At 35.8% G+C, this 15,494-nt stretch overlaps 1 protein-coding gene across 5 annotated transcripts in view; it reads left to right on the forward strand.

Annotated features, from left to right (window-relative positions):
* Positions 1–15,494, forward strand: part of AGO4 (argonaute RISC component 4) — a 61,844-nt gene that overhangs the window by 33,351 nt on the left and 12,999 nt on the right. For 3 of the 5 annotated variants that reach the window (XM_031962137.1, XM_031962133.1, XM_031962136.1), the window contains exons 14-18: positions 2,494–2,809; positions 3,016–3,150; positions 5,220–5,321; positions 8,803–9,002; positions 9,733–11,717. In XM_031962137.1, coding sequence (XP_031817997.1) covers positions 2,494–2,809; positions 3,016–3,150; positions 5,220–5,321; positions 8,803–9,002; positions 9,733–9,841 — 862 coding nt within the window. In that variant the 3' untranslated portion in view covers positions 9,842–11,717. Of the gene's footprint in view, positions 1–2,493; positions 2,810–3,015; positions 3,151–5,219; positions 5,322–8,802; positions 9,003–9,732; positions 11,718–11,757; positions 14,094–15,494 lie in introns of those variants that run through there. The other 2 variants (XM_031962135.1, XM_031962134.1) reach the window with 2 other exon arrangements.

Genomic DNA, 15,494 nt, shown 5'->3' on the forward strand with positions numbered 1-15,494 from the left:
CACCTAATCCTTCTAGGTTTCAGTGTCATCAGCTGTAAAATGAGGATAATAATGCTTACAGTGTCATCTTCATAAAGTGCTGGTTATAAGCAAAAGAGGAAATTAGGTAATAAATAATTCTTTATAAATCTTAAATATTATATAAATGTTAGCTATTTATATAATAGGGATTTTGAGGTTTTTATCCACTAAAAATAAAACTTGGTTATCTATCAGTCAAGGTGAGGAATTTGCAATGTTTTATCAGTTCTGTATGTGGAAGTTATATATACAAATAGTCTCAAACTCCACTTATAGAGAGTCTAAGAACTTACTTAAAAAGTTTATAGTTATGATGACCAGTTCTGATGGACCTGGCCATCCTCAGCAACGAGATCAACCAAATCATTTCCAATGGAGCAGTAATGAACTGAACCAGCTACGCCCAGAGAAAGAACTCTGGGAGATGACTAAAAACCATTACATTGAATTCCCAATCCCTATATTTATGCCCACCTGCATTTTTATTTCCTTCACAAGCTAATTGTACAATATTTCAGAGTCTGATTCTTTTGTACAGCAAAATACAGTTTAGTCATGTATACTTATTGTGTATCTAATTTATATTTTAATATATTTAACATCTACTGGTCATCCTGCCATTTAGGGGAGGGGGTGGGGGGGGTAAGAGGTGAAAAATTGGAACAAGAGGTTTGGCAATTGTTAATGCTGTAAAGTTACCCATGCATATAACCTGTAAATAAAAGGCTATTAAATAAATTTTTTTTAAAAGTTCATAGTTTTTATTTGTACTTCCTTGGTATCTGGATATCAAGTATAGGCAGCTAACTATATTTTATGATTTTCATCTTTTCAGACTTTTGCTTGTACCATCCTCCCCATGCTTAAAATACCTTCCAATCACTATGCTCAAAGGGCAATCAAATTATGCATATCTTTTGATCCAGCAGTGTCTCTATTGGGTCTGTATCCCAAAGATATTATATACAAAAATGTTTATAGCAGCCCTTTCTGTGGTAGCAAGGCACTGAAAGTTGAGTAGATGTCCATCGGTTGGAGAATGGCTGGATAAGTTATAGTGTATGAATGTAATGGAATATTATTGTTCTATAAGAAATGATGAGCAGGGCTGATTTCAGAAAAGTCTGTAGAGCAGAACCAGGAGAACATTGTATATATTAACAAAAAGATTACATGATGATCAATTATGATGGACTTAGCTTTCTCAACAATGTGATGATTCAAGACAACTCCAATAGATTTGACATGGAAAATGCCGTCTGTATCCAAAGAAAGAACTATGGAGACTGAATATGGATCAAAGCATAGTATTTTCACTTTTTGTAGTTGTTATTTGCTTGGGGTTTTTTCCCTTTTTTTTTTTTCAACCTTTTAATCTGATTTTTCTTATTCAACATGGCAAATATGGAAATATGTTTAGAAGAATTGCATATGTTTAACCTATACAGGATAGCTTGCTGTCTATGGGAGGGGTTGGGAGAAAGAGGATGAAAAATTTGGAATACAAGATTTTGCAAAGGTGAATGTTGAAAACTATATTTGCATGTATTTGGAAAAAATAAGAAGCTATTTTTAAAAATTCCTTCCAACCTCCTATTTAACTCTACACTCTTACCCATACACACACTCTCTCTCTGTGTTTCTCTCTCTCTCTCTCTCTCTCTCTCTCTCTCTCTCTCTCTCTCTCTCCTAAAATGCCAATTTACCTTTAAACTTCCCTGATCCTCTTCCTTGATCCTTCCTTCCAAAAAGATCCTCAAAGATCCTCTCCTCTTTCTTATATTTTCCTTATAAATGTTCACTCACATGTATATATATATGCCTTAGATCATCAGTTTTTTCAGATCAAGTACCCTCTCTTACTCATCTTGATTTCAGTTCAGTAAACTTTTATCAGATTCTTACTTTATGTGAGATTTGCCTGTAGTAGTTGCTAAATAAATGTTGGAATTAAAAGGTTTTTATCTCTTTTCTAGAAATGACTAAAAGTAGAAAAATGAGCACAGCAAAAATAAATGACCTTTCCTGAATCTCATTGTTTAGGAAGAGTTAAAAAATAATAAAAACCTCCTGACTCCACTTCAGTGCTCTGTCTATAAGATACCCAATGCCCAATAGACCTTTGTTCTTTGATATTAATCATAGAAACCTGAATCTAAGTGAAAAGAGAAGTAATTTCTTAGGAAAATCTGTCCTGATCAAATAGACATTTTGGTTTCAAAATGGGTGATGGGCCAAAACTGTAACTTCTTTCCCTGCTCTGATAGGAATATTATGTTCTAATCACAGACAACATATAAATGTATAGGTACCCCCTGGAGCATTGGGGTATCCATTTCAAGTTTGGGATGCAGTTGTCCATACTTTACCATCAATAAAGTGATGATGACTCAGTTATTTTTAATAACTTGCTGAATATAATTTTTATCTTTCATGTGTAAATGAATGAAACATCTCTTTAAATTTGAACAGGCCCTCAGTGTTCCAGCAGCCTGTCATTTTTCTGGGAGCAGATGTTACTCATCCTCCTGCTGGAGATGGGAAGAAGCCTTCTATTGCTGCAGTGGTTGGAAGTATGGATGGACACCCCAGCCGATACTGCGCTACAGTGCGAGTACAGACTTCTCGCCAGGAGACCTCCCAGGAGCTCCTCTATAGCCAGGAGGTGATCCAAGACTTGACTAATATGGTTCGAGAACTTTTGATCCAGTTCTACAAATCTACACGCTTCAAGCCCACTCGAATCATCTATTACCGTGGAGGGGTCTCCGAGGGACAGATGAAGCAGGTGCCCTTCAATTCTTATTTTCAGAGTTTAGAAGGTGACCCATTTGGGGAGAAAGTTCTAGTGCTTTCCCCTGTCATTCTCTTCTCTCCTCCCACTCATCCCATCCTCACCCCGAGTAGTGTGGGAAATTTGACCCCCAATTAAGTCACACCTGAATAAAGAAAAGAGGATTCTTATCTAAACATAACTAACTTTCTATCTTGTAGGTTGCTTGGCCAGAATTAATAGCAATTCGGAAAGCATGTATTAGCTTGGAAGAAGATTACCGCCCAGGCATAACATACATTGTTGTGCAGAAAAGGCATCACACTCGACTCTTCTGTGCAGACAAAACAGAAAGGGTAAGGAATCAAGAAAAATTGTGTGGTGGGGTAATAGGGGTATTGTCTGGTAAAATTTCATTTTTTTGAATTTTATTTTATTTGTTCCATTCTGGATAGATGAGTGAGTGCTGAGGTATTAAATCATAACATGTATGAAAATCTAAATCTTAAGTTTTGTTGTTCAGCAGGATAAGTAATTAACTTGAAACACCTATTTATTTCATCTTACATTTTGATCGCCCAGGTCACAAGGACATTTGTGTTGAGAGTATAACAATGTAGGCTTATAGAAATTTCCTGATTGCTAAAATGTTGAGTAGCTGCAAACATGGACAGCACTGTGACAAAACAGAAGTATTCACACAGAATGCTTTTAAGTTCTAGTCATGGCTTACTTCCATAATTTTCTCCTGCTGTCTTTTGGGTAGGTTAAGGGTGGGGAAGCAAGGGAGGACTGACTCAAAGGCCTCACTTCTAGGATTCATGGCCTTTACCCTTTCCTTTCTCCTGTGGCCTCCTTCCCTGCCACCACATCCAATGTAAACAGGTAGAGGTAAGTTATTAGTTGTTCAGTCTTATGTTCCTCAGCTTGCTTGACCTTGCTTACAGCTTGATTGTCTCTTCCAGCCTTCCACTTTCTCCTCCAGGTAGAATGATTCCTATAGCTCAGTCCTTTGTGTTCTTTTTTCTTACTTGTTAGTTTATGCTTACTTTATAACCATGTTCAAAGGCAGAGCTGATTTTTATTAATCCTTTAGTCATTGAAGAAACAACATGTTTCTTTTTGGATGTTAGGCCCACAGACCTCTGCTTCAAGTTAAAACTGTTCTTGTAAAATCCATGTGGTTGCTTTTTCAAATTTATCAATAGAAATTCTTCTGTTTAGCTGCTTTAGTTCTTAAGATTTCTTTATCTTTGTTATCTACTTGTCCACAAGATTTTAGGACTTGAGTTAATTAGCCTGTCCAAATCCCATTGGAATTCAGTATTTTCTTCATCAAACTTAAAGGATCATTACTATTCGCTAGGCCCTCTTCATCTCTGGATGTCCCTCACACCTCAAACAGCATTAATAAGAAATAATCAGAGTAGCACTATAATCCAGTTACTTTTCTGCTTCTATGATCTGAACCAGGTATGTATTTCTGTAAAAGAATTTATTGCAAGTTATATTTTTGTTTTCAGTTCAGTATTACTATTGCAAGTACTATATGAGTTTCCAGAAGAAAAAAAAAGTCACAGCTAATTACACTTACCTTCAGGATCCAATTTAAGTAACTCTCTTATATTGTGCTAAATGTACTAAATAGGCTTTCTCAAAAGAGTTGAAATCTACTGAGACATGAAATAGTGAAAATAGGGACTGTCAAAATCATATTATCTGGTTTCTTTGCCAATTGTTTATCCCTAACTCTGTCTCTCTGGTGTTGTCCTTAGTGGGCTTTTTACTTAGATAAAGAGCCGAGTGATTATTTTACAGATGAGAAAACAGAAACCCAGAGTGGTTAAATAAATTTGCAAAGCCACATAGAAGTTGTAGAGCTGAGACTGAATTCCAGATTTTTTGACTTGCAGTTCAAGGTTTTATCCATTCTGATATACTATGAATGCCAGTAAAGTAACCTTACTCAGCTTGGGATGACATACATATGACCCTATCAGTTTTTCTTTCATTACCTTATTAAAATATTTCTAACTGAATATTTTTACTTGAAGATCATGGTTTTGTGTTTATTAAGTAATCAATAAAAATTGACTTAGGAGGGAAATTTTTCTGTTTTGGAATCCAGTGTATTTTTTTTTCCTCTTTCACACAAACATTGCAACCTATAAATGACTGTAATCAAGAGTTAAGGATTATAGAAAGAATAGTCCCTTAATTTGATCCTCTCAAGAAACCCTGCTCTGGATTGCTCTTGGAAGATGATTGAAAATTAAATGGTTAAGCTAGGAGAAATTTATAGGCAAGCTGCCGTCAACACCTCTTGAGCAATTATCAAATGTTGTGTACAGAGGAAGAAAGCTAGAATTTCTGCTTTATATGGTTCATTATATCTTTTTTTATGTCTCTTTTCTTTTCTAAATAGGTGGGGAAAAGTGGTAATGTACCAGCAGGTACTACTGTGGACAGCACTATTACACATCCATCTGAATTTGACTTCTACCTCTGTAGTCATGCAGGAATTCAGGTAATTTGGATTTACGACTTAATTTATGATTTGATAGACATTAATTCAACTTTCAATATATAGAGATATAGAAATATATTTATATATCCATATCTAGTGCCCAGCCTTTAAATATGGTAATCCCATTTTAACATCCAATAATTGAACGTAAATCACTTTACTATTACTATCTTTAGACTGAGAAAATACAAAAAGTTACTATAAATTTAGGAATACTTGTAAATTAATTCATTTTTTATTCATTATAATTATTTTTGATTGCCAAAATATTATCCATAGTTTCTGAGAAACATGGAAGACGAGAGGCGCTACAGGCAAGAAAATTGTCTAGATTTTTCAATTAAATAAAAAAGTGCAGTTTGCTCTGGGAAATTTCAAGAAAGCATTATTAAAAGGATAAGTAATGACTATCTAGAAAATGAAGCCAGAAGTCATTCTGTCAATTCACAAACATTTATATGCTAGACAGATTTCATGGGCTAGACATTAGGGATGTAGAGTCAAAAATGAAACTACTATTCTTCTTAAGGAGATTATTTTTGATTAGGGGATATTACATATAAACAAATAAATACTATATATGGAAAATAATTATAGGATAATTTTGGGCGATGAAGTACTAATAGCTAGGTAAATCAAAAACATACTCATGTCAGATGTGCCATTTGAACTGAGCTTTGAAGGAAGGTAAGGAGTCTAAGAGAGAGTTCATTTCTGGCCTAGGGAATAACCTGTACAAAATTCAAGTGGGAGAGAGATTGTCATGTGTGAGATGCAGCAAGAAAGTCAGTGAAGCTGAAACAGTGAATTGAGTGCAGAACAGAATTTGATAAGTCTGGAAAAGCAGATTGGAGCCAGGTTATTAAGGGATTTAAGTGACACACACGGAAGGATTTTAATTAAATTCTAATGGTAATAGGAATTCACTGTTGATGATTAAACATGGCATCAACATTGTCAAATCTGTGTTTTAGAAATAATCATTTGGGCTGCTGTGTAGACAATGGATTGGAGAAGAGAGGCAGGGAGACCAAAGAGGAAGCTCTTATAAATAGTTCGGGGATGTAATGAGGCACTAACTAGTATGATGGTCATATGAATATAGATAGGAGAATATATTGGAGAGATGTAGAGGTAGAATTAACAAGACTTTTACTGATTAGATGTGTGTGGAGGAAAAGAGAAAATGAAAAATCTATGGTGATTTCTAGGTTTTTAACCTGGAAGACCCAGAAGGATGGTGATTCCCTCAACAGAAATAAAGAAGTTTAGAAGTGAGTCAAAACTTGAGTGGAAAGGTAGTGAAGTTTTTTCCCAGACATTTCAAGTTTAATGTGCCTATGAGATATTTAGTTAGAAATACCCAATAGGCAGTTTGTGATACTAGGACTGGAGTTTAGTTTGGAGAGGCTTCATCCAGAATTGGTCATATCACAAAATGTTTAAGACTTAGCCTGCCAAGGCACACCAGGGTCAGGAACAGGGATAATATTTGTCATGGCATAGAAAATTTTCTAGTGAGGAAGCTGCTCTACCACTGCAGCTCCACACCCTTTCTTCAAACTGTGATCTTAGAGGGTTGCCTCAAGCTTGGAGGGATTGAGTTGTTAGTCCAGAATTATACAGGAATGACTAATACATCAGGAGGAGATCTTGAATCCAAGTCTTCCTGGGCTATGTCTAATAAAAATGACAAAATCAGAAATTTTAGTTCTATATCAAGCAAAATACCAAAATACTGTATAGAATTAGTGAAAACATAAAACTCATTTGGAGAAAGAAATTTTTAAAAAGCTTAGATTCTCCAGGAAGGTGATGGAAAAAAAAAAAGTAGACATAGCATATTATTAGAAACTTGAAACACGGTCAGTGATGATAAGAATAAAAAGAGAAACCATTAAAGTAAGGAAAATATTTGCATCATATAGCACTAATTAATGTGATGGCTAAGATACATAAGAAATTGACACAAACACATCAGATCAGTAGTTCTTTCTCAGAAGTTGATTTGTAAAAGAATATAAATAGTTTTCAAAAGAAGAACTGCAAAGTAAAAATGACCACATGAAAACATGCTGCAGATCAGTAGAGAAATGCAAATTAAGAGTTCTGAGATTTTACCTCCCAAGTTGGCAAAGATGATAAAAATTAAAAGGCTAATGTTGGAGAGACTGAGAAAATGAATAGATTTAATTTTACCATTGGTGGAAGTGTTAATTGTTCTATCCATTAAGGATTTCATTATGAATTAATCACAAATTGTAACTGAATTTGACCTTATAGGACATTTACTACTAGGCATAGGAATTCAGGGACAGAAACAACAAATATCTGATATGTATCAAAATATTCATAGCAGTACATGTAATAATCAGAGAATTGGAAACCAAGAGGGGTGCCTCTTATTTGGGGAATCAATTGAACTTGTGAGATATAATATTGTGCATTCAGAAATAACGAACATGACAAATTCAGAGAAACATGGGAAATCTAGTATGTATTGATTGGGTTCAAAAAATCAAATGCACAAGATAGAGAAGGTATAGCTTGATAGAATTTTAGTGGATAGCAAGTTATGCATGATTCATTTGATAGCCAAAACTGCTAATATGACCTTAGGCTGCTGTGAGTTAAAGATTGTACGAATGATATATTTTCTACTATATAGCAAGTCAGTTGCTTGTATTTTGGAGCATTTTGTTAAATTCTGGGCACCACATTTTGGAAAGAACATGGGCAAACTAGAGTCCAGAGGATAAGTGACCAAGATAGAGAAAGGTCTAAAGAAGACTTTTTGGAAGGATATGATAGTTATATTCAAATATTTAAAGGGATATCTTGTGGAAAAGAAATTGATCCTAATCTATTTAACCCTAAAGGGTAATAGAAGCTAAAGGAAGGTAAATTTGGAATTTGACATAAAGAAAAACATCCTAATAGAGCTATCCAAAAATAAGATGGGCTTCTGTGGGAGATAGACTATGTCCCTTCACTAAAGGTCTTCAGACAAAGGCTAAGTAACCAATTGTTGAGTTACATAGTAGATTTAATGACCTCTAGGGCCTTTCCAACTTTGAAATTCTGCAATTCTGTTAACACACACCTATTGAAAAATACATGTGTGTATAGATAGATATATTACATACATACACATACACAAGACCTATTTATTCCATCTGTAGGAGGTATGTTTATTATACCAAGTCACAATGCATATTTTGTTGGAATTAAATAAAGTCCAAAGTAAAACTACAATCTGTATTTATGGAGTAGTGACACAGCACCCCCTATTGATCATTTTGAAGAGTCACTATTCAAGTGCTATAATTATTTGAGCTTTGGAATTTCAGAATATTATTTCTGAGTTTAAGGAGAATTTTAAACAGCTCTTCACTCTCAAGTGAGGGCCCAGCCAGTTTCATCTTAAAGCTAACTCTGTCTCTTTGTGTTTGTTTCTGTCATTTCTCATTTATCTCTCCAGGGAACCAGCCGTCCATCCCATTATCAGGTTTTATGGGATGACAACTGCTTTACTGCAGATGAGCTCCAGCTTCTAACTTACCAGCTCTGTCACACCTATGTAAGGTGTACCCGCTCAGTCTCCATTCCAGCCCCAGCCTACTATGCCCGATTGGTAGCATTTAGGGCAAGGTATCACCTGGTGGATAAGGATCATGACAGGTAAGAGTCTCTAAGGCAATAATTTATCTTCTTGGTTTTGCATATTATTTAAAATTTAATTGTTCTAGCCTTTTTGTATCATTTAAATATTCTTTTAGACTCTTAGTCCCAAATACTATATAAAATGGCATGACCTCATTGAGAATTTTGCTTTACACCAAGAGGAAGCAATTCCTGAAACCAGACTATTAGTTTAATACTTCTACAGTATATGAAGCGAGAAGGGAAAAAACTAGCAACAGATTGTTCAGAGGATATTTATAAAGTAAGAAAGACAGTCTGGTTTTTTTTTTTTTTTTTTTTTAGAAACATTTTAATCAGCTTTTTGTTCATATTAGGTAATATTAAAAATGTTCCTTAGACTTGACTTTAAGCAACCCTAAGCCCCTATTCTGTATGTGTTCTGTAAATGTGTGTGTGGGGGGGAGTTGTGTCAGAAACATCCCACTCAAGGGTGCTCTTCTGAACCAGCAGAGCATCTGGACAGGTTGTTGAGTTACTCCATGAGGAGCAGAACACTTTCAGTCTTTCCTTCCTTCTCTAAATGCAGCCCTCTCTGGGCCCTGCCTCAAGTGAGATACCTCCTGCCAAATAGTGCACATTCTGCTCTAAAATTCTGTCAACGCTGACTTTTCATTGTTGGGACACATGCCTGGGGAACTTGAACTCCCCTACTACTTCATAGCATGTGTTGGTTGCACCTGGTTCTTCATTGTTTTTTTCTTCACAGTGCCGAGGGAAGTCACGTGTCAGGACAAAGCAATGGCCGGGATCCCCAGGCCCTGGCCAAGGCTGTGCAGATTCACCATGATACCCAGCACACGATGTATTTTGCCTGAGAGCCTTTGTGAAGACTTAGCGGATTTGGCACACCTTGTATTCTCTTACCATGTGGTCTTGACATGTTTTAAAACATACTGCTTTTATTAGATAGGGCCAAGTTGACTTCAGACAGTCTTCTACCAGCAGTTCTGAACAGTCACTGTGTCTGATGCACCAACAGAATTGAGCCATTTTTTGTTGTTTTGTTGTTTGCGGGTTTTTTTTAGTAATTTTTTAATAATAGAAATTTTTAGACTGTCTTTTTCTGATGCATTGGACTGAATTTTTACCTCAAAGCATAAAAAGACTGATCAACCTGAAATTTTTAAAGAATTTGACATAAGAGGTTTCTTTTGAATATTTTGCAAGCTGCAATTATCACCTCAATCCTCCAGTTTGATGAGATGAAATTATTCTTTCTGTTTGTATTCATCAAGCAGGTGTGCATGACTGAGAGGGGCAGGCCACCCATCATTTTACTTCAATATAGCTGTCTATTGTGTGGGGCCATAGACTTTTTAACAAAGATTTTTTTACTTTACTATTGTAAATGCCTTTATGGAGCATTAATTTTAGAAGGTATTGCAGTTTGTCGTTTTTACTAGTTTTATCTTTTTTGATCTCTGCAAAAGTGTGCTGGTGCAGGCACGAGCAGCAGAGTAATTGCACTATTTGTGACTTCAGACTCACCTGGCAGTTCTTATTGGGTAAACCTTTTTTGAATGTGTCATTGAACCAGAGAGGGATGCCTGGAATTATTACAGATAACACTGCCATGGAATAGTAAAAATACTCATGTTTTCCCCTTCTTTAAAAAAAAAAATAGAAAAGGAAAGGAAAAAAAATTAGCTTGTAGGTATTTTTCCAAGTTTTACAAAGTGCCCATTTTATGCTGCTGTGTGGTTTGATAAATATAAATGATTTTTAAACTTTTCTTCTAGAAGGTTAACTTTGGCAATAAGCTTTTTTAAAAATGCTCCCCCTTCCAAACTCCACCCCATTCCTAAAATGTAGTTTCCTAGCCAAGGGTTGTGCATGATTTATCTAATATTTCTTCACAATCTGGCAATTTCTGAAACCAGTCAGAAAAGACCCATTTTCATCCTTTTTTAAAGGTTATTTTTACCTGTTTTTTATTCACTATTGGTGTCCTTTCTCTCTGTCTTATTTTCTTAAAGTAAGCTTGAATGTGATTGTTCCCCTTAGGAAAAGCTTTGCCAATTTGTACAGTGAGTATGTTGTATGGTGCTAGCAACCTAGAGACGTGTACTTGTACCAGCATTTTGAGTTTCTTCTCCTTGGCAATTTAGGATGCTCCCACAGTTACATACAGTGCATGTTTTATAAAGTTGTATGTTATAGCTACTGTATGCCAGCCTAGATTGTACTCAGTTTTCTTTTTTTTTTCCTACCACAATTGAGTTTTTAGGCTAACATGTATTATGAGAGGCTTGATATTCCTTTACCAGCTTTTATATTCTACTAAAAGGCTGACTTCCTTTCATGTTAAAACAAAGGGAATTGAGATCACGTAAGCATCAGTTACACTATACACATGACTGGTCCTTGTCTGCCTAGTGGTAGACAGGCCCAGAATCTCAGTCGCTCCCACAGTGGTAGCTGCTCTGAGCTCAGTAGCAGTTCTGAACCATGTATATTGAACTAGTCTTTTCAAAAGTTCAGTAATATCAGATGCTGTTTTTTTCTGGTCTTTTAAGCAAGCTTGTAAATACATCCAAGTTTACATTTCTCTCTGCTGTCTCTTTTTGGTAGCACCATTGGGTGTGCTGAAGCTACTCAACAGGAAGTTTTATAACCTTTTTTAAATGGTGAGACTTGAGACTGTTTTACTCTGTAGACTTTGGGACTGAAGAGCGAGCTCTGCCCCTGAGGCACAGTGCACAGATTTCTTTTTTTCTTTTTCTTTCCTAAGCTTTTCCTTTAAAAATAAAAATACCTCACTTGGATAATAAAAATCAGGACATGTCGGTGAGAGGCTGGCTGCCGCTTCAGCAAGATGGCTGCTTTTGTTCACATTTGTTCAGGGAGAGCACAAGAATAAACCCATCAGCAACTCTGTCCTCCAGCCTCAGAGGAAGAGACACAAGGCACCTAGAAGAAAAAATGGACCCTTTGGATCAGGAGGACCAGAGGGATCCACCTGCTGGGTGTCTGGCCAGGTGAGGTCATTTGAGGGTGGCTATCAGGCAAGAAGGCCCTGCTTTTTGTCTTTGACAACATGTGCTCGTTGTGGGGCACTGATGGAGTATAGTGATGTGACCTCAGACTGGATTGATTCTAGGAAGGACCTTAGCTTGCTCAGGTGCACCTGCACAAAATGGTTTCATTAACCATTGGGGGGAATTGTGGGGAAGGGTGATGGGGCCTAACTTTATAGGAATGATTCCTATTTTAACAGTGCAATGCTGTCATTTTTGGAGGAAAGTAAATGCAAGTCTATTAATAATAACTACAGTTATTGGGGGAAAAACATTGCCACGGGGTATATATCTTTAAGAAGTAATCATGCAACATCAGAATTGCAGCAATACTAGTATAAGCAGGTCTAAAAGTAGAGTTAATTTGCAGTTTGACAGTTTTTAACTATCTAACCCCTTGGAATGAACTGAATCATTATGCATGTGTCAATCAATGGGAGGTGTGCATTCTGTAGCAGTAGTTTATAGGATGTTGGGGGTCTTTCTGTTTTTAAATAAAGCCTATTAGGCACTATTATATGGTGTGTGAAAGACTGAAATGTAGCAAAGTTAATTCGGGGATGAGGCACAAGAACTTTTACAAAGAACATCAGCAATCCTGCCATGAAGTCATTTAGGATTTCTTTTTGGTTTAGAGTTGAACTCTGAACAATCTGTAAAATGGCTGGCTAGCTTGTTCTAGCCAGGTGTCTGGGCAGGCAAAACATATTTATTCTTACTGTAAGTACTACATGATAATTTTGTGCCTGTAGCTGTTCCCAAAGGTTGTGATTTACAGGCAAACGTGTTTTGCACAATTTGTATCCTCTAATCATGTTCTAGGCACAAACATCAGGCTGGTCTACCTAACTCAACAGCCTCCTTCTTCCCTTTCTTTGGGAAAGGTGTCTTTGATCAGATGCTGTTTGACAAATTAACCCTCCTTCTGCCCCGTCCCCAACAACCTTTGTGAATGTTCTCTAGGATTTTCTTGCTCAATAGCAAGGCAGTAACTCTACTTTCATTTTTAGAAAGTAGAGATCAAGGGCATTGTATCAATACTGTTTCAACTACAAGGTTTTTTCCTTGTGAAATTTAAGGAAAGATCTTGTTATCACTTAAAAATTTTCTTATCCCTTGCTATTGACATTTTCATGATCTTTCTATGTCTAATGGCTGAAATTTCATTGTAAAATGTTTGTATTTGTTCTTTTGACTAATGATGTAATTTTGTTTCTATATTGTTAGACTTGTAATGTTTCAAATGGTATTTTATTAAATTTGGATTCGGATGTATGTCTAGCAATACGAGGTACTTTCTAAATTATTAAGGGAGGGAGAAAGGGATGTCATAGCCTGGTGTTTTGATAAAATGTTGATTGTTTCAGTTTTGCAATGTAATTTTTTTTTGGCCTGCAGGGATATTTTGTGTTTTGTGTCCAAAAATAATAATAAATAGGCATTCTTGTGCCAAATGATTTTTTTCTTGTTAATAACCAATAAAATGGAGTGTGGATGGATGGATGGATGAATGGATGACAGGCAACAAGTATGGTTGCTTTTTGTAAAAAATTATTTCCTTAAATCAATGATTTATTTAGAAAGGAGAGGGAAGAAAGCCTGAGAACTACTTTTCACATATCAGGTAACTGAATGAATGTTCAAAAATGCCTATTTAAAAATCCAGGAATGCGCTCTAGTAATAATTTTTGTGTAGAGACTTTTATAACATTTGCCAGACTCCTTGATGCAAATGTAAATCCTCAAGGGATGGCTACTTTTTGCAGTGCCTGAAAGAGTTGCTGCCGCCAGAGAGCAGTGTGTCCAAATGCTTGTAAGCCTGGTGATACACTTGGGAGGAACTAGTGCTATCACACTGGAAGGAGCTGGCCTAGCCTTTGAATTATTTATCAGCATTAAAGTGATGTTTAGGCAAAAGAGTATATTCACACAGTCTTAAAGAGACCTTAGGAAAGTCATCTAGTCCAATTTAAACCTAAATAAGAAATTCCCTTTACAACCTACCAGGAATGATCAAGATACCTTGTTTAAAAAAAAAAAAAAAAAAAAAGAAGAAGAAGAAGAGAGAGAGAGACCCTATTTACAAAGGCAAACAAGCCCAATTTCATCTTAGGATCTTTTTTTTTTTTTTGCATTTGATTCTGTATTTTATCTTCTTTATTCATTCACTGGCTTTTTCTTAGACCTCATTCTTTTAACATTTGTGGCTTTTAACACTATTGACTGCTTTCTGAGTTTTCTGTCTTTCCTGGGTTTTCTTGACTATTCCCACCTAGTTTCTCCTATCTCAGTGTTCCTTCTCAGATTCCTTTTCTGCATCTTCATCATCATCTTTATCATTCATGCCTTTCCCTTTGAGATGGTACCCCATCTCAATATACCACACCCCAATCCCATATACAATGAACTACTAAATCTTGTCCCCACCTCCACATTTTTCATCTCTATTCCCTGCTTTCCACTCCCAAAACCACTACTAGTTCAATTCCTCCTCATCTTTTGCCAGGACCATTGCAATAGTTTCCTAATTTATCTTATTGCTTCTAATCTCTCACTATTCTAGCCTCCAGGGAGTTATCAAAGTGATACTCTTAAGACATAGGTCTTACCATATCATTTCCCTCTTCAAAAAGTTTCAGTGAGTTCCCTATTACATTTAAAAAAAAAACATAAATATTAAAACCCTTCTAACTCTAGCCTATCTTTCTGGACTGATTTTATATCACTACCTCTCACTGTATTATTCTGAGTCAAACTGGTATACTCACTCTTCACTACCTGTTACATTTCTATTTCCTCTTTTGTGTTTTTGTATATGGTGTCGACCATGTCTGGAATGCATGACTACACTTCCTCCTCATCACCACTTATTAAAATTCCTAGCTCCCTTCAAAGTTCATCTAAAAAACCATCTCCTACATAATCTTAACTGATTTCCCCCACCAACCCTAGTTGTTAGTGTTTCTCCCACTTCTCTAAATTGCTTTTTTCCCCTTATCATTTGTAACTATTTCTCCTAAGTAAACTCTTCAGAAATTAAGGGAGGAGGAAGGAGCAATAGGAGGATGAATAGGGATTAACCCATCTCAATTCCAAATCATTCTTTGATACAGTAATTATAAAGCTTATTATATGATACTTATTTAAAAATAGAAAAGCAGATAAAAAAGGCTAGGTAGGTAGAAAGGATTATTAAGCTCAATAGTCCAGTGTTTTAATAAGCCTGAGAAGTTAATTACTTGGGGGAAACATACTTCTGGAAAAACTAGAATGCCGTTTAGCTAAAATTTGGATCACAAACCAAATAAGCAAAATTGTTATTCAATCTAGACATTAAAGGTTGCTGAATTTAAAAATTCAAAGAGAACCAAATCAAGTATCTTATACTTGTATGTTCTTAACCAAATAAGGGATGAAGTCATTCACAAAAGGTAAGATAAATCATTTCAAT

Source organism: Sarcophilus harrisii, chromosome 3, assembly GCF_902635505.1.
Source record: "Sarcophilus harrisii chromosome 3, mSarHar1.11, whole genome shotgun sequence".
In the NCBI taxonomy this organism is placed as follows: domain Eukaryota; kingdom Metazoa; phylum Chordata; class Mammalia; order Dasyuromorphia; family Dasyuridae; genus Sarcophilus; species Sarcophilus harrisii.